Genomic DNA, 25,296 nt, shown 5'->3' on the forward strand with positions numbered 1-25,296 from the left:
TTTTCTATTTATAACATTTAGAATTTGCAAACACAAAAAAACAGATGAAAAATATTTGTCCTATTTTTCAGCACAAATCTTTGTAAAACTTCTCTTACAGATAGATTTTATGTCAAATTAATTACTAATGAAGGATTTAAAGCATTTTTTTTTTCACTGCAGCTTTCTCACTGATGACAGAGGACCAAAATACATTTTAAGATTTAATCTATTTTTAGTAAAACGTTTTTTTTTTTCTATTTGTTATTTACTTACTCCTTTATTTCTTAACCGTGACGATTTTATTGTCATATATTTATTGAGAGGTAACATAATTTTTCAATCAATTTGTTTTTTTTCTATTTTTGTTTTATCTTTTATTTTAATTTATCCTTGAGGTTGTATTATAATGTGTGTATTTATTTTATATTTACTTCCATTTTTATTCTATTGTTTAACCTGCAGCATTATAGTTTTGTTTTCTTAATTTGTATTTATATATTGTATCTCCCCCCCCCCCCCTCCCTCCCTCCCTCCCCCTCCCCTCGAAGCCAGCGTGACGTCAGTGCGGCGTCGCTGGGGCGGGCCGGGGTTCTTGTTATTGCTGCCGTGCTGCTGGACGTGAGGACTCTGTAATCAAACCTATCACACTTGGATATTAAACGTCGGATAACGCCGATACATCATCTCCGTAGAGGGAGAGTGTCTCCCCAGTGTCTGCTCGTCTTTTCCTTCTGTCCTCAGCTGTCACCATGGGAAGCTGCTTAACTGTTGGGCCAAACGAAGCGCTGGTGGTCTCCGGTAGGTGTTCCTCTTCTTACTGTGCTAACGGAGCCAGCTAAGCTGCCATGGTGACGGGGGGGGGGGGGGGGGGGCTGACGTGACGATGCTCGGTAGCTGCGTGGCAAACGAGCGACCGGGACGCGTTTTACCTTGCTATTTTTAACCTTTAAGATTTCCGTGCAGGGTTTTATAATCCGATAGCTACGGTGTAAAGTTACCAAATGGGTGTTAGTAACGTTTAATTACAGCTTACTTAACAACGCCAACGTCGTTGGCCAAGCAAAGCAGCGACGGTACGTTTAAGCGTCAATATGGTCATATGAATAGTAAGCTTCAGTTTATTGGGGGAAAAAAAAAAAAAAAAAAAAAGGTTAAAAGATGAAAAATACAACTTTTAAAAGAGCACTTTACAACAGGGCCTCACAACCTGAGCAGCATACCATATATACAGTACCTGACAAATTCACAGCCTGGATTTGGATGAAGAAAAACGTAACGTGAAAAACTGAACAACAATGAAAAGGTCCCATGGGAAAAAAGACCCCTTTAAATAGATATATATATTTTTTTTTAATCGGATCTTTGCAGAAGAGTCACTAAAAAAATATTAAAATTTGCATACTAAAACATTGAGACAATATTTAGTTCATGCAATGTAAACATGCATGAACAATATGGATCTGGGAAAACACCGAGCGATTTCCTGTTTACACCAAACAAAAACATGAGTCCCACAGAAGACACAAACACCACAGGATGCAACAACAACACTAACTCACTGTTGTTGCGGAGGGCCTGAATTTTCAGTGAGTATATTGATCCATTCAGGGGTGTCATAATGGCCAAATAGTATGTGAAACTGCATATTTTTAATTCAAAAACATTTAAAAAAAAATTGGGGGGAGCACCCGAAACCTGCCACCAAATACACGCAACTAAGTTTTCCACAAATTTAGGACAAACCCTGTTTCTTATCGTTCATTATTTGCAAATCATGTCATTTTGTTTTTATTTACATTTTACACAGCGTCCCAACTTCTTTGAAACGTGTTGCTGCCATCAAATTCAAAATGAGCATATATTTTTCATAAAACAATGAAAATTGATCAGTTTAAAAATTGTATTTGTTATCTTTAGTCCATTTTCAATTAAATATCGGTTTACATAATTTGCAAATCATTGCATTTTGTTTTTATTTACATTTTACACAATGTCCTGACTTTTTGGGAAGTAGGATTGTAAGAATTCCTGCCCAGTACCTACAGCCGAGTGTATGCATTTATTTATTTATTCTATATATGTACAACAATTAATTTGGTTATTTATAACCTCATAATTTGATTGTAATTTTGGCTCCTACCTGTCATTGTTTTCACGGGGACAGTAAAAGTATAACAGACAGTAACGTGCAGCAGTAGTGTAGAGAGGAGGGACTGCCGGGGGTAAAGTTGAGTGTTCATTAAAGAAAATTCTTCAAAGATAATCTGTAGTTTGATTTCTTAGAGTTAAAAACATTTCAGAGAAACCCTTGTGTCACTATTAATCAACAATTTCAGAGAAGTATAAATGTTCTGTACGCTGGTTTCCAAGAATCGTGTTTAATTCATAATCTTTATATCTGATTTGATCATATTTAATATTTAAAGAAAAACCCTTACACGCACATACTTATCTCTCAATCTCAGACATAAACACATGATTTCTTATCAGACACACACACACACGCATTTACCTGCAAAAAAAAAAATCTTCGTTATCCGTGTTTGAGGACACATTAGCCTCAATGGTTTTTGATAACTTTCCTCTCATATTTCCCCGACAGCTGTCTTATAAAATCATTTTCTACATCAGATGGCCTTCACTTTCTGCTTTTATTCATTTGCTACAAACTCCAAACCATTTTCATTATTGAGGCTAGTGGTTTGGTTTTTAGCCACGTTAGCAGTGTGGCTCTGTGGATGGTGACTTTGTTCCAGACTGAAATATTTAAACAAGTACAGGATGGATCGCCATGACATTTTTTACATAGATTCATAGTTCACAGCTGCTTAAGCAAAATGACTGGGGTGATTCCCTGATTTCTTATTTCTCTGTGCTGCCAATCGCCACACCCAGAGGGATACGGTTTTCGGTCTGTCTGTCCCGTTCTGATGGATGCTCGTCCCAAGGATGAACTGATTCAATTTTAGTGGTCAACGGTCACTGTGCCATTCCATTAGTCCGATTCACGTGATCGTATTAACTCAGGAACACTTCCAGAGAATTTCTTTAAATCTGTACTTTTACACACATTGTGTTTTTTATTTATACAGCTGCTTTTAACCGACAGGTTTTTAACAAGCCTTGGAGAGAACAAAAGTAGAATAAATACTGAGCATGAAGCCTTCTCTGATTAATGTAGCTGCTGTCTTTCCTCAGGTGGTTGCTGTGGCTCTGATATGAAGACCTACATTGTGGGAGGCTGGTCCTGGGCTTGGTGGCTCATCTCGGACGCCCAAAGGTGACAACACAGTAGAAGCACTGATGACCAGCAGGTGCTACTCATTACAGATGAGTGGATTATAGCATTTGGAAGAAGAGACTGATGTTTTTAAACAGACCACAATTAAAATGGGCTTTTATTGTGGTGAGTCTCCACAGAGAAGTCAGCCCTATTATCTGCAGGCAGTCAGAGAGCAATCAGAGGATGAGAGCTGTTCCAACTATAATCTGTCTCGTGTTACACACCACGTATTTCTAATGTAAATCAGTCCAGAGGAGTTTCTTTCTTTGGTAATTAATATGAACTGTGTTGTGTTTAAACACACATGAATAACAGAATAGTAGAGAGAAACATCTCATCTTTGGCAAATTATTTTGTTGCAATTAAAAAATCTTCAGAAGCAGTCTTTGATTAATGCAGTTAAGTTTTAAGTTTTAATTGCTGCCTTTATCAAGAAAAAGCTATAAACAGTATTGATATTAAAGAAGTGGGCCATGTTATTATTTGATAATAGAATAAAAATCACATTTTGTGATGCCACTTATGTTTGAAAACTTCTCTGAAGCTTTTTCTTTTTTTCTTTTTCACAGAATCACTTAATAAAATAATGGCAGGATTTTTATCTCCTTTAACCAAACTATTAACATTTTGTTGTATGCTTTTGGTATTTCTAAACCTTGACAGACTAAAACATGTTTTCTCATCCAACCTCAGACTGATAGAAATATATATATATATATATATATATATATATATAAAGTATATAAAATACTAATTAAATCAACTTAAATTTAGAGTTTTGAGATAATAGAATATGAAAACGCTTATATGAACAACCAACAGCAGGAGTAGTAGTATGTATAATGATGAGACTTTGACCACAATATACAGTTTTAACATCTACACAGCTTCCTCTCATCACTGCATGCTCCTCTCTTCGTGGCCTGATACATGTGCTTTGGCTCCTTGCTGTAGGTTAAGCCTAGAGATCATGACCCTGCAGCCTCAATGTGAAGATGTGGAGACAGCAGAGGGTGTAGCCATCACTGTCACCGGGGTGGCTCAGGTAAGACCACGTTGAAATAAAACCTCGCCATGTTTAGACTCAAAGATGTAGAATGGATACTTGTGTCAACATGTTTAACAATTAAGAGCTTTTCACATTTTTGTTCAATAAAAAAGTCACTTTGTAGAAGGAACCTAATAATTAAATGAGGCTCATATACAGTTTTTTTTTTTTTTTTTACAAAATAAAACCCAGTTTTATGAGAAACCTGCTTCTTAGTTTTCCACTGACATATGGCAGCAATTAACAACAATTAGGGACATTTTCTGAAAGCTGGTGGCAAGACTTCCTACACAATTCACATCTGTTTAGTCTTCGAGCTTTTTCTTACCTTCAAATTCAGAATATTACACATGGAAATATGTCTGCATTATCTATAATTAGATGTCACAAACTGCCCCTTTTACTGATGTATTCTACCGTTACTGAAATGTGTCATCTGAAAATAAAGTAGAGGCCACATGCTGCCATCTGCTGCCACATGTTGGCAGTCTGCCTACGGATAACATCACTCTGCCATCGTGTCTCCTGCAGGTGAAAGTCATGACAGACCAGGACCTGATGCCTGTAGCTTGTGAGCAGTTTCTTGGGAAAACAGTGATAGAAATCAAATCTGTGCTCTTGCAAACTTTGGAGGGACATCTGCGCTCCATTCTAGGTACGGACATCTCACATCAACCCCTAACTGACACTTATTTTCACTCTCAGTCAGTCTGCTAATTATTTTCTTGATTTATTGTTTACTCTTTAAGTTTGTGAGTCCATGGTAACTTATTAAAATTTATTTTTGTGTCTGACTGACGGGTCAAAACCAAACGATTTTTCTATTCACAGACAGAGAAAAGACAACGTGGAGGCTGAAATCTGTGGCATTATTACTTAAAAATAACAATGAAATTAATTGCAGATTGTTCTAAACAACTAATCACCTCCGCTGTAGTTTAGTTTGTTTTCTGACATGCATATTGTTATTAAAAGACTCTTGTCACATTCACGTCACTAGTTAAATGATCACTCACTCATTCAAATGGTTAAGAAAATCCTGCTTCTGTTTTACATAAGCCAAAGAAACCTTGATCAAAAGTAAAAGTGGACATCGCAGATGGTGAAAATGAGGCTGCTGACAGTTTGTGAAAAGTCTAAAGTGGTATTGAGATAGTGATGGGGTCTCTGTTTTGCAGGTACCTTGACCGTGGAGCAGATCTACCGGGACAGGGACCAGTTTGCTAAACTGGTGAGGGACGTAGCAGCTCCTGACGTGGGCCGGATGGGCATCGAGGTCCTGAGCTTCACCATTAAGGTGGGTTGAAGGAGAGGATACGGCATCGGTACCAGCGGCTGGGAACTGTAAAATAAAAATACAAGAGGAGCATGCTAATATGGCCACTGAGCAAAGAAAGGTCTTCATAATACACTCAGCATGGAGAGACTTTCTCTTTAATACAAAATACATATATTGAAATTGATCTGCAGTCTATATCAAAGAGAAAATAAGTATACGTGATTATTCTGCATGATCAAGTTTTATTTTTAAGTACCCACAAAGTTCCGAAATAATGCAAAATGACACTGCAAGGGTCGACTGACTCATTTTACTATCTGCCAAACGTCTCACTAATTGACAGGATTCTGTATTAACACTATTCATGCAGTGTTCATACACCAAAGTAAGAAACCACATAGAACAACGGCTGTTTTTGTTGGTGCTGCTGATCATTATAGAAGCGATCTCTCCTGGGTTTCATGGTTCTGATAAGTGCCTGGCAGGAGAGTCCCCCCTGCACAGTTCACTGTTGTTGATTAGGACTAATTGAAATGTGGTGCAGATACAGCGGCTGACCACGGTGCCTCACAGTCCATTTCTGTCACAGCTATTAGTCAAAATGGTTTCCAGTTAGCTTGTTAGCGGTGACATCAGACGTCTTACTGATTCCGAACATCAAAATCTTTTGTCTCTCATTTTGATATCATGTGTAAAAACTATACTAATTCTTGTTTTTCTGTTATGATACAGATGTAGATTGCAGCTGAGACCTTGTCACTAATGAGTCAGCAGTTTTCTTCAGTCCAGCCTTTTATAAAGAGACAGTTATTGATAAGATTGTTTTAGATTTTTGTCTTCATGAACTGGGAAAGACCTACAGCAGATTTACATTAGATTTGAACAAAAACAATTTAATGTGTCTGGTTTGGGCACTGATGTGTTTTAATCTAAAGATGGTTTCACATGATTTTACAAACACTTTGTCAGCTGCTCTTCAGTCTCAGTCTGTGGTTCAGTGTTGACATGACGTCTGTCTGTCTGTTCACAGGACGTCTATGACAAACTGGATTACCTGAGCTCCCTGGGGAAGACCCAGATCGCAGCCGTCCAGAGGGATGCGGACATCGGCGTGGCCGAGGCAGAGAGGGATGCTGGGATACGGGTAAGGAGACTCTGGCAAGTTTGAGGTGGATTCTGTTGTGTACAGCGACTGTCTGCTCACAGCTCTGTTTCTGGTTCTGGTTTGTCGTCTCCTAGGAAGCAGAATGTAAGAGGGAGATGATGGACGTCAAATTCCAGGCCGACACCAAGATGGCCAACTCCAGACGAGAGCTGGATCTGCAGAAAGCATCCTTCAACCAAGAAATCAACACTAAGGTTTGAAGTTTCACTTATTTGCAGAACTGTTATTTAGATGTTAGTTTGTTTTTGACCGTTTCTGAGCAGAGGCTCAACAATAGGCCAGTCATTATAAACAAACATTGTTCAGACACACAGCACTTTGTTTAACATTTCCAGAGACGTGATGTGAATCTTAAGGCTGTCACACTGCATGATTATTGTGACCAAAATAATTAATCACAAAAATATGATTGCAATATCTGCCAAACATTTGAACAACATAATAATATTAATGCATCAGTCAAATTCTTTACATTTGTTTATTGTGTTTACTATCTTTTTTTTTGGCAAATGAGTTCCTCTCAGATATGAGTTTATTGAGTGGAGAGTCTTCAACCATAACCAAAAAGCACAGTCACACAATTTAATGGATCGTGAAAAGACAACCAGATGAACTAAAAAAACAAGAGATCAGCAGAGAGAAAACACTGACAAGTCCAACGAAGACATTAGTGGAACATTTACCATCTCAGGCCCGGCAGACTAGCTGCAACTTCCTGTGTCTGTGAGGATGAAACCTGCAGGATGATGGCGGTGAAGGTGGGTGAACAGGTTGGTGGTGTTGTCCTCTGTTGATCAGTATTTCCTGGAGACTGGGCTCTATTACACTCCGTCTTTTCTCTAGTCCATCTCTCATCTCGTCCGACATGACTTCTTGCAGCAGTAGTCGCCACACAGCACACTATGTGGTAGCTGCTAGCAAACTAGTTACTGCTGCTTGTTCCTCTTCTTCTTCTATAAGGATTTTTGGCGGTTGGCAGACCAACTTAAAGGTGCACCTGCTGGACTGGAGTGTGGAGCAAACGATTGGCAGGGGGGAAAAAAACCAACTAGATTCTTTTAGTTAAACCTGTTTCATTAATAGATTGTAGTTTCTGCATTTTTTTTTTTCTTCTTTTATGTTTTTATGGCAGCTGCCCACAAGCGTTAAGGAGCAATACTACCACCTACTGTGTTGGAGGGTGAACCAGCTAGATACTGGGGCTGGAGTAGTTATCATGTGTAATATTAACATGATATCAATATTTAACTTTCTAAATATCACAGTTATTTGAAATACCTGTTAACCGTGACACACCTAATGTGAATGCTGAGAAATATGTAATATATAATCTTAAAGATTCTAAAGTATTTTCATTTGATGGTACGGTGTAGCCTTTACAAAACCACATGGTGTCAATGGAGTCAATAAAGAGCTCAAACCAAAAGATATAAAATAACTGATAGGACTCAGAAAAGATGATTTTAAGAACCTCAAAACTACGTAATACTTTAGCTCACCTACGCTGAAACTCTGTCTCGAACTGGTAAATTAGAAAAATATTTGGCTCAACTTATAGAGTTTCAAAAAGACCAAAAATAATTGTTTTAACACAAAACTAAAACTTAACTAAAAGAGTCTTTTGTTTCTTTACTTTTCTGAATTTGATTTATTGATTCTTATAACGTTGTTTTATTGTCGCAATTTTAAATTCTTCATTTTATTTAACCTACATTTTTACTAGTTTTACCTTATTTTTAATCTTATTGTTCTGTTTGTATGCCCGCTGATCTTTTTGGTTCTTTGCTTTTGTTTGTGTGCATGTTACTCGGATGTGAAGCACTTTGGACTGCAGGCTTGTATGAAAGGTTTTATGAATAAAGCTGAGTTGGAGGCTCGCCAAAAATAAACCAAAAGAAGGGAGAGTCTGGGACAGCCGCACATCGGACCACAGAACCCAGAGATTCTCCTCTGAAACTAACTGAGGCAGGGAAACTAAACTTACAAACCAAAAAAATAAACACAGAACGGCCAGACCTCCATCCTCTACAGAACAACAGAAACAAGTGTGTCGCGGGCTGATTCATTGGGAAGAGAGAGATTTCCAACCTCCCTGAGGTCAGAAACACCTGTAAAGAGACAGAGAACACAAGGGGAGCACAAAACAAACAGAAACTGAGAGTTACCTCAGATGCGTGTGCTTCAGGGAGGTGACCTTCTGTGTGCGGATGCTTACAGAAAGCACAGGCCCAGCTGGCGTACGAGCTGCAGGCGGCCAAGGAGCAGCAGAAGATCCGGCTGGAGGAGATCGAGATCCAGGTGGTGCAGAGGAAGAAGGAGATCACCATCGAGGAGCGGGAGATCGACCGCATGGAGAAGGAGCTCATCGCCACCGTCAAGAGGCCCGCGGAGGCCGAGGCCTTCAAGATGCTGCAGCTGGCCGAGGGGCACAAGTGAGTGAGGAACCCGTCGGTTAAAGGCGCATTCATCAGATTTATTTCAAACAAGTCATCAGAGGAAATCTCAAGATCACTGAGAAAACTCACGCATGCATCAGCTTTCACACTCCAACAGAGCACTCACACTTCTAAACACCGCTAAACACAATGTTTTGTTGCACTTTGGGACATACCACCCAGTTTTGAGTTTTACAGATTTCTGTGTAAAACATGAAGTAAATTAACCAGAAAATTCATCGCAGAAACACGATTTAAAATGTTGCCTCATTTGATGTGATGTAGTAGCATGTTGTTAGAAAACAGTTGCACTTGGTTGACAGGGAGAGATCAGTTACCTGAACGACCGCGTGTTTCCCCGCGTCAGGACGAAGACGGTGCTGATCGCCCAGGCCGAGGCGGAGAAGATCAGGACGATCGGCAAGGCGGAGGCGTGCTCGATCGAAGCTGTGGGAAAGGCGGAGGCTGAGAAGATGAGGCTGAAGGCTGAGGCCTACCAGCACTACGGAGAGGCGGCCAAGATCGCCCTGGTCCTGGAGGCCCTGCCCACGGTATCCAGCTTGAAACCACTAGTTCGCTGTCTTCACTGTTGTGTTCATGCAAAACGCTCCGCACAGACGATAGCCACAGCCGGAAGCATTCTGTTTTCAGGTTGGCCACCCCGTTCTTGTGAATGCATATGTCAAGAACACCTTGAGGGAATTGGGTTAAACTTGGCAAAAACATTCACTTGATACCAAGGATGAACTGATTAGATTTTGGGGGGCACAGTTCAAAGGTCAAAGTCACTGTCACCTCACATTAACCCATGACTGTGAGTGCAATTTTTAAAGAACGCCTGGATGGAATTTCTTCAAATTTGTTAAAAATGTTTTCCTCGGTTCAGCAAAGAACTGTTTAAATTTTCGAGGTCAAAGGTCAAGGTCACCGAGTTCAATTCAACAATTCCCACATAAGCTAGGAGGGGAAAAAAACTCCTTTTTAAGGGAGAAAAACCTCCAACAGAGGGAAGGAAAAACTCCCTCTTAACAGGAAGAAACCTCCAACAGAACCAGGCTCAGGGGTGGGCGGAGCCATCTGCCTCGACCGGTTGGGGTGAGAGGAGAGCATAGAGAGAAAAGGACAGCATAGAGATAGAAAAGAAGAACTGTTGGTGGAGACGACAAGCGCAGGACAGAGACATGCAGCTCCATGGCGGGACATCTGCAAAAGAAAGAACAGAAACTACGCGAGCGAGGGAACTGAATGGAGACAACAGACAATAAGAAGAAACTATGGGAGAGAAAAGGATGGTGAGGTATGAGTCAGTTAAAGAGTAGAAGGAAAGAAAAGAAGCTCAGCGTGTAACGAGGTCCCCCAGCAGCCTCGGCCTATAACAGCATAACTAAGGGTTGGTTCAGGTCTACCTGAGCCAGCCCTAACTATAGGCTTTATCAAAAAGGAACGTTTTGAGTCTAATCTTAAAGCTAGAGAGGGTTTCTGCCCCTTGAACACAAACTGGGAGCTGGTTCCACAGGAGAGGAGCCTGAAAACTGAAGGCTCTGCCTCCCGTTCTACTTCTGTAAACTCTAGGAACCACAAGTATACCAGCGTACTGAGAGCGAAGTGCTCTGCTAGGATTATATGGTTCTATAAGATCTCTAAGATATGATGGAGCCTGGTCATGTAGGGCTTTGTAAGTCATCAAGAGAATTTTAAATTCTATTCTTGATTTCACAGGAAGCCAGTGAAGAGAAGCTAAAACTGGAGAAATATGATCCCTCTTGCTAAATCCCGTCAGTACTCTTGCTGCAGCATTTTGGATCAGCTGCAACTTGTCATTTGTTTGCAGCTTGCTTCCAAGGTGGCAGCGCCGTTAGCCAAGACCAATGAGATTGTGATCCTGACCGGGGAGAACAGCCGTTTGACAGGCGAGGTGAACCGCCTGTTGGCCGAACTTCCTGTGTCTGTCAACGCTCTCACCGGAGTGGATTTGTCGAAGGTAAGCTTCTTTATAACGTCAATTTATAACAATGGAAATGTACTGTTTGTCCACGATTACTAGATCCATTACTGGACAGATATTTTTAGATGTGTGTTAATATAAAACAAACTTTTGTACAGGAATGTAAACAATTTTCAGTTTAGTACTAAATCAAAGGCACTTCGATTAAGTTGAGAAATGTATTTAGACAAAATACAAGAAACACAGGCCGAGATATTGTGGGTTTTGGTCTCGAGTAGAAACTCTCCGACTTTTCTGTCAAAAATGTGAGTAATGTCGGGATCAGACTCCACGACTTCAACCTGATTTTGACAGTTTAGTCATTGACAACAAATTTTCAGTGTCAGGCCCAAATATGAATGTTAAAAACAACAAGCGGTTCTCGTAGTGTGACATAAATGAAGAACAACGATGCTTCAGCAAAAAGTCTAACGTGTCAGAATCTTTTTATTTTTCCCTGCCGGTGTCGACACATCCTATGACGTGCTCCTCGACGTCGACTTGCAGGAAGACAGAGTGCTCTCTGCTGTGCATTTGTAAAACATGAGAAAGTGAAAGTGGGACGCTGCAGGTGGGCAACAATACCCCTGCCATCATCAAGAGAGTACATGACTGAATAAAAACAGATAAATGTTAGTGAGAAAACAGTGAAGGCACTCTATCAACCTGGTGAATAATAGCTATGATTGACAACATCCTGAACCTCCTACAGACAACACAGGAACTCACGCAGAAACGTAAGCAATGATTAGTTCAGGTCGTACTTGTAGCATTGCCAGAAACAGCAAGAATTTATGACACTTTGACTGACTAGTCTGACATCGTTACCATCATTAAAGACAAATATTTTGTGTATTCTGATCCCAGCATATGAATCCTCATGACTAGTAAACTGATCTTTAAATGTAATGTAATCTAAACACATTAAATGGTGAGAGCTGGTGCCGTGCTGGACTTCAGGCGTGCAGCCTATAAGAAGCTGAAACCAGCAGTTTAGCCTTCGAGAGAGATTTCCCCCCCAGTGAATAACAAATGTAGGTCATGGAAGCGTTCCATCGCAGCTATGAGAACTTCAGAGTTTGAATGGGTGGTTGAATAATCGGTGCTTTTTTTTCCCGACAGATCCCTTTGCTGCAGAAGATGACCAGTTCCTAAGTGTGAAAGCCGAAGACTCAACATGACTCCAGTCTCTGTATGCACTCTCATAGACTGCCTTTAATACACTTGAAGATTTTTGTTGTTTTATACGTATACTCTGTATACCAAGTGAATCTTGGAAACCTCTGGTGCCTTACTTTATACAGGACCAGAAAATCTGCATGCACTGCTGCTCATTCAAAGAGGTTTTTGATTTTTGATTTTTTTTTTTTTTTTTTTACATGGGAATATTTTGTGTTTTATTATTTTTTTGTTGCATTTTAAATGTCTTTATGTGGCCTGTTTGTATGAAATGTTGACTCCCTACTGACTGTCAACCAGGTTCTATTTATTTTATTAAATAACGTGACAAGACATGTTTGATATTTATACACTGGCGCCCTGCTTTCTCATACAACGGGGCCGCTGTTGTCACTTTCTACACTCTGTATGTTGCAGGCCTTTTTTTTTTTTTTTTTTTTTTTTTTTTTTTTTTACATACCTCTGTGTTGTTGGACACATCTGCATTCCCCAGATAATCTGAATCTTTTCGTGTTGACTAGAAGCTTTTTTGTGTTTTATGTGTTGTAATTTATAACAATCAAACGGTTCATGTGTCAGTAGTTGATTTTTAATGTAACTACGGTGCTCTCAAGCTGAAAAGAAGCTCCTTTCATTGTGAAAACCTCCCCCCATCTGCAAAGTTTGTCTCTTCCTCTCTGCAAACTGTCGATATCAAGCATGATACAGTTTATATTTATTTATATACTGACAGGAAAACGGGTAGCATATTCTGATCTTGTGCTGATGTGGTTAGATCGTAATGTGGTCCTTTACTATTTACTGTGGGGTTTTCATGTAAAATATTGCTAGTTTTGGCCTTAAGAGTGAAAAAAAAAAAGTTGTTCTTTAAAAAGAGAAAAAAAAAACTTGACAGGCTTAGAGTTGTAAGAAATATGTTTATATTGTGGAAAAACAACTTAATGTGAACAGATTTAATAGATTTTGAAAATGAAAGGCCAACCAGCGATGCCAAATAGAGCAGACGGTCTGTTAATTTTTACTGTATCAGAAGGAGGGACATGGGACACCACGTAGTATATCTGACATCAATGTTTCAGTTCTTACACCACTGATCTGTAGATGCTAAGCCATGTTCAACAGAGTGCGTCAATAAACCAAACTTTTACACGTTTTAGAGAAACACACGTTCGTACCAATCTGCACTGGTTCGTTTTATTCACTGTGACATCATTTAGACTGACGTTTTAGCAGAGTACTTTAACCTATCAAACTATGTTTCTTTTTTCTGTTTAAACAGCGATATTGCTGTTTGTTATTGTCACCATGCTTTGTTATGCAGTACACAGGATCGTCTGATAGTGGCAAACGACAAGGGGCAGGTTGGCAGGTAACGAATATTAATAACAAGTTGACTCCTCCCATCAAATATATTTCATCCACCTTCAGGCTTCCAGAAGAAATGACTCTGTACAGAGCTGCACTCATAAACCTGAACTAACCCGTCAGTGATGCCCAGTTTGTGTGTCATCGCTCACGCAGATGAAACAACAAACATTGTGGTAGTTTTGTGTTCGGCTGATGAAACACGTCGGTCTCGTTTGCCGACAGAATTTACAGAAGACTGTTATTATCGCTGTTAATGTTTTTGTGTGTCGATAAATCATCCTCAATTCCTACGAACACTCGATGTCCCAAATGGCCATGAGCTCCTATATGCTCTTGCTGCATGTCATCCATCTGTATGCAGAAGACTCTGCTCACTTTGAACTAACTGTCATTCTAATAAATTGATCTGCCATAATGTGTTGTTTCATTTTATATAATCTCTATTGTGCACATTTTAAACTCGGAATTTTTCCTTCTTAATCTGGGTTAAAAATGTCACAAGGGAGGGATGGACAACCATGACTTAGAGATCATGAAGCTGATTTAACCTAACAGATAACCTCCCAGCTCTTGTTTTCATTCAGTAGATCCCAGTGTCCGTTTTTTAATTTATTTTTTATCAGTTTTTGAGGCAATTTTCATTTTTACACATTTTATGGAAGGCAGAAAATACCAATTTCATGAGCATGTGTCATTTGCAGCATTAACTAATGTAAATAAATTGCGGTTACTTCTAAGAAATACTAAAACTCTGACCTGATTGTTGCTTCCATCTCTGAAATCCAACTTCTTGCAGGTGGTGCAAAGTAATTTAAGAAATGTTGTTAATTTTATAGTGTAAATATAAGATCAACCTTCATTGACCTCCAGCGAGGAAATTCGGTTGTTGTGTAAGAGTAAATGTATAAAAAATTATTGATTTATAATAATTAAAAAAAGTACATATGAAAGGAGCTTGAATATAGAAACAGGTACTGACTCAACGTAAAAGTGTCAGAATTACTCCTGAAGTCACTGATGGATTCATATATTTTTCAGAAATATGGCATAATATATTATTTTTATGACATATCAATAACTCTGTGCAGAAAGGAGGGCTACAAGAAGACTAAGAGGGACATTTTGTTTTGTAAATAATTAATGTGCGTTTCTGGCTTTAACACGTATGTTCTCGTGGGGAAATTACGTCCATGAGACTTAATAAATTCCCATCTGTGGTAATTATTCGACAGGCGTTCACCGTCGATGCCCAACTACGTAACCGGGGTCCATTTTTTTTAATTTTTTTTTTTTTGCGCATGCCCAATAAATGTTGCTGCCGTAGCCGACAGCAGCACGGAGACTTGACACTCCGGGGATGGTCGCTTCATTTTTTTTGTCGATATCAATATCGCGTCTCCACAAAATGAAGCTTCCCTACTCATAGATTCATGAGGGGTAAGTATCATCCCCTTTAATACACGTCGCCTGGGCGTTTTTTTTTTTTTTTTTTTTTCCATCAATGAAAAGCTTAAAGTTTGCTCCCCAGCTGGCCTGGTCACAATAAGCACAAAGAAGCTCCTATTTATTGAGCTGCTCGGCTCGAGCTAACCCGTCTGAACGATGTCATCACACCGTGTTTGATGTCTCGTTGTCCCGCAGGCGGCTCCGGTTGTGTTCGGCCGCCGGGAATTGACCGCTTGCCTGTCGCTGGCCTCCCAGCAGGTTTGAGGCTGGACGCTAACGTTACTTAGCTCCAGCCGGGCTGTCTTGGAAGTTCAACCTCGCTGGCTATGAGACCGCATTTAAAAAAAAAAAAAAAAAAAAAAAAATCTGATTTAACGTGTTTAAAATGTTGACCTGAGCTCTGGCGGAGGACGAAGCCGCAGTGAGCGAGGCCTGCTTTTGACATGTCCCGTTATTGAGTCTTGCTTTAACGAGGAGCCCCTTTTTCCTTTCACTCTGCGCTCTCTTGTGGGATACGGAGGATGGACACGTAGCCAGGCAACAGAGTCTCGATGCCAAGTGCATGTTAATCAAGATCAACTAGGAAATGTTCTTCTTCCACTGACCTGCAATCCTGCTTTTGATTTATATTCTTCTTCTCGATCTGTCATGCTGCTGCAACACAATCATTTCCCTCGTGGTATCGATAAAGTGGCTCGATCCATCTTTGTAAAAAGCTGGGAATCTTATTAAACATGCTCTGTGCTTCCACAAACACTTAATATCAGCAATAGGTTTCATCCCAAAAACCCTTTAAGACCTCGTGCCTTGAAGGTTCCTCCTCCATAACGAGTCTGGCCCAGTGGAAGTGAGCCGGTGATGAATCACAGACCGTCTGCAAATGGATGATGAATCTGCAATTACTGAACAGATCACTTCCCAGAGTTCCTTCAATGGAGGAAATGTGGAAGAAAATGTACATTAGGGCTGAGAGCAATGATTGTTTTCATCATCCATTAATCTGACAACTATTCACTTTGTAAACTGATTGTTTTATATACTTAAAAATCGATTTACTTTCCTGCACATAACTCATTGCGCACTTTCATATAAGCTACCATAAGTCCACTGAAACAGTGTGCATCGATGTGGATCCACATCGGGATTGTCCACTGGAGACGTGCATGTTTACATCATAGGGTGATGCCATTTCACAAGAGATAAATCAGTCAGTTACTTAATTATAAAAATGGATTTTTAAGAATTGTTTAATAACATTCCCTCATTTCAGCCTCTCAGTTATGATAACATTACGTTATAGTAAGTTGAATGTCTTTGGGTTTTTACCTGTTAGTTGGACCAAAAAAAAGGTCCTTATCACTATTTTATCACATTTTATGGATCATTTGAAAAATACAAACACATCCATTCAGCGCAGACGGTGGCATTGTCCCCGTCATACACCCAGTCTGAGCTTTAATTACCTGTTGTTAAGGCTTACTCGCCCATTGTTTCGAAGATTCGTCCGAGATTTTCAGACTGAATGATTCATCAGTGAATCAGAACCACTGAGTTGCTATAGTGATACAATCTTTATAGTAATGATAATATAGTTTGTTTTACTAAACGTATTTGTTGTTATTATACATATTATTTTTGTCATTGTGTATTAATGTAAGCAGGTATTCAACAAGCGTTTCTACATGACCGTGCACATTGGTCCAGTTTTATTACGGATGTAGCTTCTCTTGACCTGCTGAAACATTTTGTCTCGGCCTCCTCGAGTTTGAAGAAGACAGCTGGTTGGCCCGCCGTCACGGCACGTCTGTGTGCCACTTTGTTCGGCTCCATCTGAGCTCTTGGTCGTGTATACAGCGAGCTTTTACACAGCCATGATGTCACTTTTATTACAAGCTGCCATTTGCAGAAGGTCAAACTGAACTTGATGTGAAAATGTGTGATGGCGAAGTCATTTCACACCAACGCAAGTGTGTGTCAGTGACTGACTCGCACCTGCTCTGTTTGCCCCCCAGTATGGTGAGGAGAAGGTGTCCCATGCTGCATTAGTGGAAGAGTGATATGCTGGCCTGTCTGCCGGCATCAGGTGACCATACCATCAGACTTCTTTCCCGCACGCAGATGAACACTGGACTTCAGAAATGTAAGTTTCTTCCACCGTGTTGTGGTCGTATTCCCTTTGATAGGTTTCCTCATTGGGGAGCTTCAGGGATTAATATCATTTATCTGTGATTTGCAAAGATTGTGACGACCAAAAAGTGTGATTGTGCAACAAAATGTCAATAAAGAACAACGTGAGACTGATTGTCTGAACAGACATCTTCAGTAAGTGTTGACAACATAAATTATGATGAAGAAATACAGTGGTGTGAAAAAGTGTTTGCCCCCTTCCTGATTTCTTATTTTTTTGCATGTTTGTCACACTTAAATGTTTCAGATCATCAAACAAATTTAAATATTAGTCAAAGATAACAAGTAAACACAAAATGCAGTTTTTAAATGAAGGTTTTTATTATTAAGGGAGAAAACAATCCAAACCCACATGGCCCGGTGTGAAAAGGTGTTTGCCCTCTAAACCTAATAACTGGTTGGGCCACCCTTAGCAGCAACAACTGCAATAAAGCGTTTGCGATAACTTGCAATGAGTCTTTTACAGTGCTGTGGAGGGATGTTGGCTCACTCATCTTTACAGAGTTGTTATAATTCAGCCACATTGGAGGGTTTTCCAGCACCAACCTCCTTTTTAAGGTCATGCCACAGCATCTCAATAGGATTCAGGTCAGGACTTTGACTAGGCCACTCCAAAGTCTTCATTTTGTTTTTCTTCAGCCATTCAGAGGTGGACTTGCTGGTGTGTTTTGGATCATTGTCCTGCTGCAGAACCCAAGTTGGCTTCAGCTTGAGGTCACCAACAGATGGCCGGACATTCTCCTTCAGGATTTTTTGGTAGACAGTAGAATTCATGGTTCCATTTATCACAGCAAGTCTTCCAGGTCCTGAAGCAGCAAAACAGCCCCAGACCATCACACTACCACCACCATATTTTACTGTTGGTATGATGTTCTTTTTCTGAAATGCGGTGTTACTTTTACGCCAGATGTAATGGGACACACACCTTCCAAAAAGTTCAACTTTTGTCTCGTCAGTCCACAGAGTATTTTCCCAAAAGTCTTGGGGATCATCAAGATGTTTTCTGGCAAAAATGAGATGAGCCTTAATGTTCTTTTTGCTCAGCGGTGGATTTCGTCTTGGAACTCTGCCATGCAGGTCATTTTTGCCCAGTCTCTTTCTTATGGTGGAGTCATGAACACTGACCTCAACTGAGGCAAGTGAGGCCTGCAGTTCTTTGGATGTTGTTGTGGGGTCTTTTGTGACCTCTCGGATGAGTCGTCGCTGCGCTCTTGGGGTAATTGTGGTCGGCCGTCCACTCCTGGGAAGGTTCACCACTGTTCCATGTTTTCTCCATTTGTGGATAATGGCTCTCACACTGTGGTTCTCTGGAGTCCCAAAGCTTTAGAAATGGCTTTAGAACCTTTTCCAGACTGATAGATCTCAATTACTTTCCTTCTCATTTGTTCCTGAATTTCTTTGGATCTCGGCATGATGTCTAGCTTTCGAGGATCTTTTGGTCTACTTCACTTTGTCAGGCAGGTCCTATTTAAGTGATTTCTTGATTGAGAACAGGTGTGACAGTAATCAGGTCTGGGTGTGGCTAGAGAAGTTGAACTCAGGTGTGATAAACCACAGTTAAGTTAAGTTTTAACAGGAGGGAAACACCTTTTCACACAGGTCCATGTGGGTTTGGATTTTTTTTTCTCCCTTAATAATAAAAACCTTCATTTAAAAACTGCATTTTGTGTTTACTTGTGTTATCTTTGACTAATATTTAAATTTGTTTGATGATCTGAAACATTTAAGTGTGACAGACATGCAAAAAAAATTGGAAATCAGGAAGGGGCAAACACTTTTTCACACCACTGTATCTAGAAGATGGGTTGAATTAGAGCTGAACAGTGATCATGCTACTTGGAGTTGAACTAAGGCTGCGCAATTAATTGTAATAAAGTCCCGATCTCGATTCAAGCCTCTCATGATCTCGTTTTTAAATGAAACAATTCTGACGCATTTTCTTTGGAGACATTAGCAACATCAAAACAAATGATTCTAACCTCTATCAGGTTCATGAATGATGAGAAATAATCTGAAGTCTGTAGTTTTTGAACATTTTGAATCATCAGATCACCTTGTTGGACTCAGTAGCAGCATTTCATTGATATGATGGATCTGAAATTTACAAGATTTCCTTGATTCATCTTTTTATATCATTATCAATATATTTACTAGAATATCTTGTATCCTTTTATATCAGGCACCATCATGCAAGTAATAAACATTTATATTGAAAAGATATCCTGACCTTAATTCTTAGCAAAGATATCAGGATTCTCATTTTATCCAGAACCGTGCAGCCATAAGATGAACACTTCAGTTGAGTATTATTTTGTTGCAACCTGCTTTTAGAGGCTTTTACACAATGGAGGCAAAGTGAGGTTTTGTTGCCGGGAGGCAACTGAAGCACCCAAAAATATAATCTAGCTCACACTGCAGAGCATTTATTCCCACGTTGCTAATTGTCATGCAGTGTCGTGTTACAGCACATTTCAGTATATTTTGCTGTGGTGTCAAACCCCTGTCAGTGTGCATCTATGTGGAAGTTCTGGTTGGTTGACTTTGTCCATGTTGCAGGGGAAACTACACAGAAGATGAGATCTGCCAGCTATCCAACCCCAGCAGAGTTGGATGCCTATGCTAAGAAAGTTGCCAACAACCCTTTGACCATCCAGATCTTCCCCAACAGTATCAAAGTACCTCAAAGGAAGCACATCCGCCGCACAGTCAACGGGCTCGACACATCCTCATCCAGCCAGCGCCACAGTCCCTACCCTTCTCAGGTCAGCACCAGCAGGGGCTTGCTAGCTGTCCTCCGGCCGCCCGCCAAAGGCGTCATCAAAGATTCAGACGGTAGCCGCGCCCGACAACTACACAAGGCAGTCATGAACCCTCACAGTGGGCCGTACCCCACTCAAAGCACTTTAAATCTTCCTCAGCCCGCTCCTCACCTACAGGGCCCGTCTCTGCCCGCAGCCCAGAAGCAGGGCATGGTTCACCCACAGGCGCTGCAGCAGCAGCAGCAGCAGCAGCAGCAAACTATGACTCACCCCATGGCTTTACAGCAGTCTCACCCACAGGCTTTACAGCAGAGGAACATGGCTCATTCACAAGCACTACAGCGGCAGCAGAGCTTGACCCAGGTTCCGGCTTCACAGCAGCAGAGATTGGCTCATCCACAAGGAATACAGAGGCAGCAGAGTCTGCCTCACAGCCAGGTGCTGCAGCAGCAGCAGCAGCAGCAGCAGCAGCAGCAGGGCCAGTCATGTCCACCGGTCATCCCACAGCAGCATCTTCCTCATCTGCAGACACTAAAGCATCAGACGGCTCCTCCACAAGCTTCACTCACACAACAAGGAGTGACTCAGGATCTGCGCCACATATCCGATGGAGCTCCGCTTCCGAGCCTGCAGCACACCCAGGGGCTGGTCGGCTCGCAGGCCCTCTCCCAGGCTGTGGCTGCGGGACCTCCCAGCATGCCCAACAGCCTCCAGCAACCCCCGCCGGGACCATACGGACCGCGGAAGCTCCCCGACGCAGACGCCCCACCAAATGTAACTGTATCTACCTCCACCATCCCACTGTCCATGGCGGCCAGCCTGCATCAGAACCGGCCCAGCGACCTGAGCAGCATCGTGCACCAAATCAACCAGCTGTGCCAGGCTCGGGCCGGCATGGGCACCACCTCAGTGTGCGAGGGTCAGATCGCAAACCCTAGCCCCATCAGCCGCAACCTGCTGATCAACGCCAGCTCGCGGGTCTCCTCTCACCATCCAGCTATGGGCAACGTGCCCGGCTGCCTCATGGTGGGACCCCCAGACAAAGCTCCGGCTCTGACTCCCAACGCTGCTCTCCACTCACAGCCCAGTTTAGCTGCCACTAATAGTATATCTGCCTTTCACACAGACCCTGAAAAGGTACAACTGCAGCAGCAGCAGCAGCTTCAGCACCGTTTGCATCAGCAGAAACAGCAGCAGTTACAGCAGCAGCAGCAGCAGCAGCATTTACAACAGCTGCAGCAGCTGCAGCATCAGCAGCATCAGCAGCGCTCCTGGGCTCAGCATCAACTGGCCCACATGCAGCAGCTGCCCGAGGGGGCCCATCCCTGCAAGAACCCGAGAATGGAGCCTCCAGCTGAGTGTGCGTTCCCCTCTCGAAACCTCAACTACCCCCACAAGCTGCCCAACACTGCACAGAGCTTTCCTCTCAAACACCCTGCAGAAAAGCCAGGACCTTCGTCCCCCATCAACTGCCCGGCAGTTTCTAACCCTTACATGAACGGCCACTACATGCAGCCGCCGTGGAGCGGCATCCCAACCACAGCAGGCAACAACGGATCCGGCCCTCAGGACCTCCCAGTGGCTTTCCACAGAGGGCAGGCTGCTGCTGCCGCCGCCACAGACCGCGTCCCGGGGGCGAAGTATCGGCCGGGGAAAGAGGGCCCTCCCGGCCAGTCGAAGATGATGCAGAACGTGGATTTCTTAGGAGGGGACTTCCAGATGCCTCGCTTTCAGGAGCAGAACATGGATGTGATGGAGAAGATGCACAGGTCCGTCATGGGTCAGGTTCAGGAGCCCAGCAGCAGCAGCAGCAGCAGCAGCAGCAGCAGAGGTGTCCACACTCATCACCCAGGCTACCGCTAGCGAGCACGGACCCCCACTCGGTGTATTTTTGAGTTTTCTCCACAGCTACTTTGAGCATCCGTGTTTTCATTCTTTACGATCTTGCATTTCGATTCTACCGCTTCGGAGACCCACCAGGTTGTGATGTTTCAAAGTATTCCTCAGGTCTTAAGCCATGTCGTACCTTTGTTGCAGATGAAGGGTTTTTGAGATTGTTGTCCACTTCTTTTCATCACTGGCATGGATGTGCTGCTCTTTGTTCATGTGTTCTCCAGATTTTCCTTTGCAGCCGAGCGTGTGCTTGCCTTATGATCGTCACAGTGCTTGTCCCGGGTTGACATGGGGCAACTCAACATTTATCAGCATTTGTGGCCTTACAACTGCCCAAAGGCAACACTTAGGATTGTCCTCGTCTCGTGTTTTTAGTTTGCAATTATTTATCCTCTGAATCCATTTGAATGAGAAGGTTACATGTATATGCAATTAATAAGACTGTTGATACGGGGTCCGTCCCAGGAGCTCTTTCAGATGTACACATGTTAAACGGGCCCAAGTGTGAACCGTCTTATCAGGAATACAAACATGGCGTCTGTGCTGCACCGTCGGCGCTCCGAGCGCGTCGCTCTCTAAACGTCGGAGCAGATTTCTTGTTGGAAATAAGGAAAAGCCAGCACTTGCAAAAACAGCACCGGGCTCCGTTTCTGAGATTCGTGTAGTTTTTAAACGGCCCTCTTTGTGTGTAATATTTAAAGAGTTGCTTTTTAAGTAGTTATTTTATTTTGTTGTTGTTGTGTTTCTGTAGATTGTCCTACTTGAACTGTAGACTTTTTAAATGTCAAGCTTAACGTTCAGCAGAAGGAGCAGAAACTCCATTAGCCCCCCCCCCAACCCCGTTTGTCTGCAGCTAATGTGAAACAGAGTACTTTAAATGATGCAAGCGGGGAACATGCTTCGTTTTCCCCTCGAACACATTGAATCACCACTTTACTACTGTACTGCAAGTGAACCGATGCGATGTGGGCTGTTCATCTACTGATCGCTGGCCTTATCCCGCATTGTATTTCTGCTACCTATAAACTAAGATCGTGACATGCAGGTGATATTTAGCTGAATTTATTCAGCGTGACTCTCCAGACGCATTTCCTTTTTTGTTGTTGTTCTTGTTGTTGTTGTTGTTGTTGTTATTGTTGTTATTGTTGTCGTCGTCGCTCTACTCTCCTCAAGCCGTCTGCAACAAGCCTTAAACACCACACTAGTAATATTCTAATTCAGACTGACTTTACCCAGAATCCCAACTTAAGTACGGCTTCATTGTGAGAGAGTTCTTCTTTTTTTTTTTTCTTCTTCTTCTTGAGCTTCGGTTTGTTTGAAACCTGTTTTAAACTGTACTGTCAGATCCTCGGGCGGTGTAGCGGGCAGAGGGGGATGGATGCTAACGCCTTACGTGGAATTATGTTAAGGTAATAACGCTACTCACGCCTGTCAATAAGTCGCACATCCTACGGTCTCAAATGTTGCCTGTCTGTCGATGATTTAAAACATTTAAATATGAATAGTTTTTAGCAGAATGAGTAGGTATTTAGACCAGGGCTGTAGCAGTTATTTTAAGGTATTTGAACTGTTCTAGTTGTTGTACTTAATAAATATCCTGATATAGTTTCTTAATTTATGTTTTTTTTTTTTTTTTTTTCTTTCTTTCTTTTTGGACCACTGCATCCTGAAGCCATAAGTGTTTTTCACATTAGGTGCCATAGGTGACACACACACACGGGCGCAGACCGCGTGACCGGATTATCTGCACGAATAGGAGGTTTGCATCCGCGCTTTAATCTGACGTCTCTGACGACGGCGAGCTGTTTTCCTTAAGAACGCAGCGCAGGTGAAAAGGGAGGAAGAGCCGCAGGGCGAGGACGGGACGTTCGGAGAGACACAGCTGAGATGTGAGCCGTAGCTTTCTGGAGTTTGGTCTTCATACTTGATGGCAGTTTTTTGAATTTTATTTCTTTCCTGGCTCTCATTTTTGACGTGCCTGCCCCTCGAAGCTGCTATTGACTTTAATCTTGACACACACGGGTCTGATTTGTGTTTGCGTGTGTATAAATAGTGATGATGTATGGGCTTGTGTCAGTGAAATGACTTTCTATTTATTTGATGGACGGAGGGCGCAGATCGCCACCGGTCAGATGCTGGTAAATTTGGCTGTTTGTTTGTCCTAGCAGCTGTATTCGGAGATTGTTGGAGATGCATAACAACAGACCGGTATTCGACGTGGCAGGGTGGGTGATTTTCTAGGACGTCTGCGGCCTCGACGCCCTCCGAGCACGTCGGCGATCTCGCGGTTCAAATCCCCGCATAGAAAAACACTGAACGACGCGACGGGGATGTCCTGTTGATGTTGAACTGCCTCGCCACGGCCCGACGCTGTCAGGTTCTACAGTTTCATATGAAGTGCCTCCACTGGGCTTTAGTATGGAGAAGTGTGTGAATGGGTGCTTACGTGTGTGTGCGTGTGCGTGTGTGTGTGTGTGTGTATGCTAAGCTTGGGTACTTGCACACAGGTTGTGCGCGCCGACAAACGTGCACGAAGTTAATCTCTGACGGGGGACCAAGCTACTTACTGTAACTACTGATACTGTGTCATGGACTGGAGTCCTGAAGTGTGCCACGATTCCTCGACACGGTCGGGAAGTGTGAACTGTTTGCTGCTGACTCACTGACCAAAGTGGCCAAGCGTCCCTCTCTCACCACCCCGACCCAACGGCTCGGGCGAGCTCGGATCAGGAACTGACCGCCGGGCGACGTAAAGCCGAGCTGCTGCCCTCATCCAGACGGCTATCCAAGTGAAAATGTAAAGATGTGAAGCGAGCGTCAAAATGAATCTAGAGCGAGCGGTTCCAGTCTGCACGGTTCCGGCCCAGTCAGACCCTGATGTTGTGGTTCTACCGAGAACTTTGTTTCGTGGTTCCGTTTCACGGTGTTGTTCTAAAGCGTAGGTCACTCACAGTACATGTCGGCATGCACCGTTAGCACATTGTAGCTCGTCACGTCAGCAGACTCGGGTGGCAATATTCATCGGGGCGCAGGTGTGGAACGACTCGCTCTAGATTTATTTTTTGCTCTGATCAATATGACCGTCTTTAGATGGTCGGAGACGGTCGTGTTGTGATCGGTGGTGGAGCGGGGATCACTTTCTCTACTTTGTGAAAATGTGATAATCCAGTTTTGCCTAACCTTCAGGAATAAAAAAATGTCTTGCACAAACATTCCCCCCTAACCAAAATAAAGTTTGCAAACACAAAGCTGTTACGAGTGCCTCGTCTTTGTTCATACACGGATCGT

The 25,296-nt window shown here is 42.3% G+C and overlaps 2 protein-coding genes across 2 annotated transcripts; both read left to right on the forward strand.

Annotated features, from left to right (window-relative positions):
• Positions 1-564: 564 nt before the first annotated feature.
• LOC138197464 (flotillin-2-like) lies at positions 565-14,138 on the forward strand. The gene is made up of 11 exons (XM_069148309.1): positions 565-780; positions 3,181-3,262; positions 4,220-4,310; positions 4,845-4,968; positions 5,492-5,610; positions 6,623-6,736; positions 6,832-6,951; positions 8,975-9,189; positions 9,560-9,743; positions 11,024-11,173; positions 12,299-14,138. The coding sequence occupies exons 1-11, from the start codon at positions 732-734 to the stop codon at positions 12,329-12,331; spliced, it is 1,281 nt and encodes a 426-aa protein (XP_069004410.1). The 5' UTR covers positions 565-731; the 3' UTR covers positions 12,332-14,138.
• A 919-nt stretch (positions 14,139-15,057) lies between these two features.
• Positions 15,058-25,256, forward strand: LOC138197465 (protein FAM222B-like). The gene is made up of 3 exons (XM_069148310.1): positions 15,058-15,160; positions 17,182-17,309; positions 19,913-25,256. Exons 2-3 carry the CDS (start codon positions 17,228-17,230, stop codon positions 21,976-21,978), a joined length of 2,148 nt encoding a protein of 715 aa, XP_069004411.1. The 5' UTR covers positions 15,058-15,160; positions 17,182-17,227; the 3' UTR covers positions 21,979-25,256.
• The last annotated feature ends 40 nt before the right edge of the window (positions 25,257-25,296 follow it).

Source organism: Embiotoca jacksoni, unplaced genomic scaffold, assembly GCF_022577435.1.
Source record: "Embiotoca jacksoni isolate LCO1_2020_lvr unplaced genomic scaffold, fEmbJac1.0.p SCAF_14, whole genome shotgun sequence".
Classification (NCBI taxonomy): Eukaryota; Metazoa; Chordata; class Actinopteri; family Embiotocidae; genus Embiotoca; species Embiotoca jacksoni.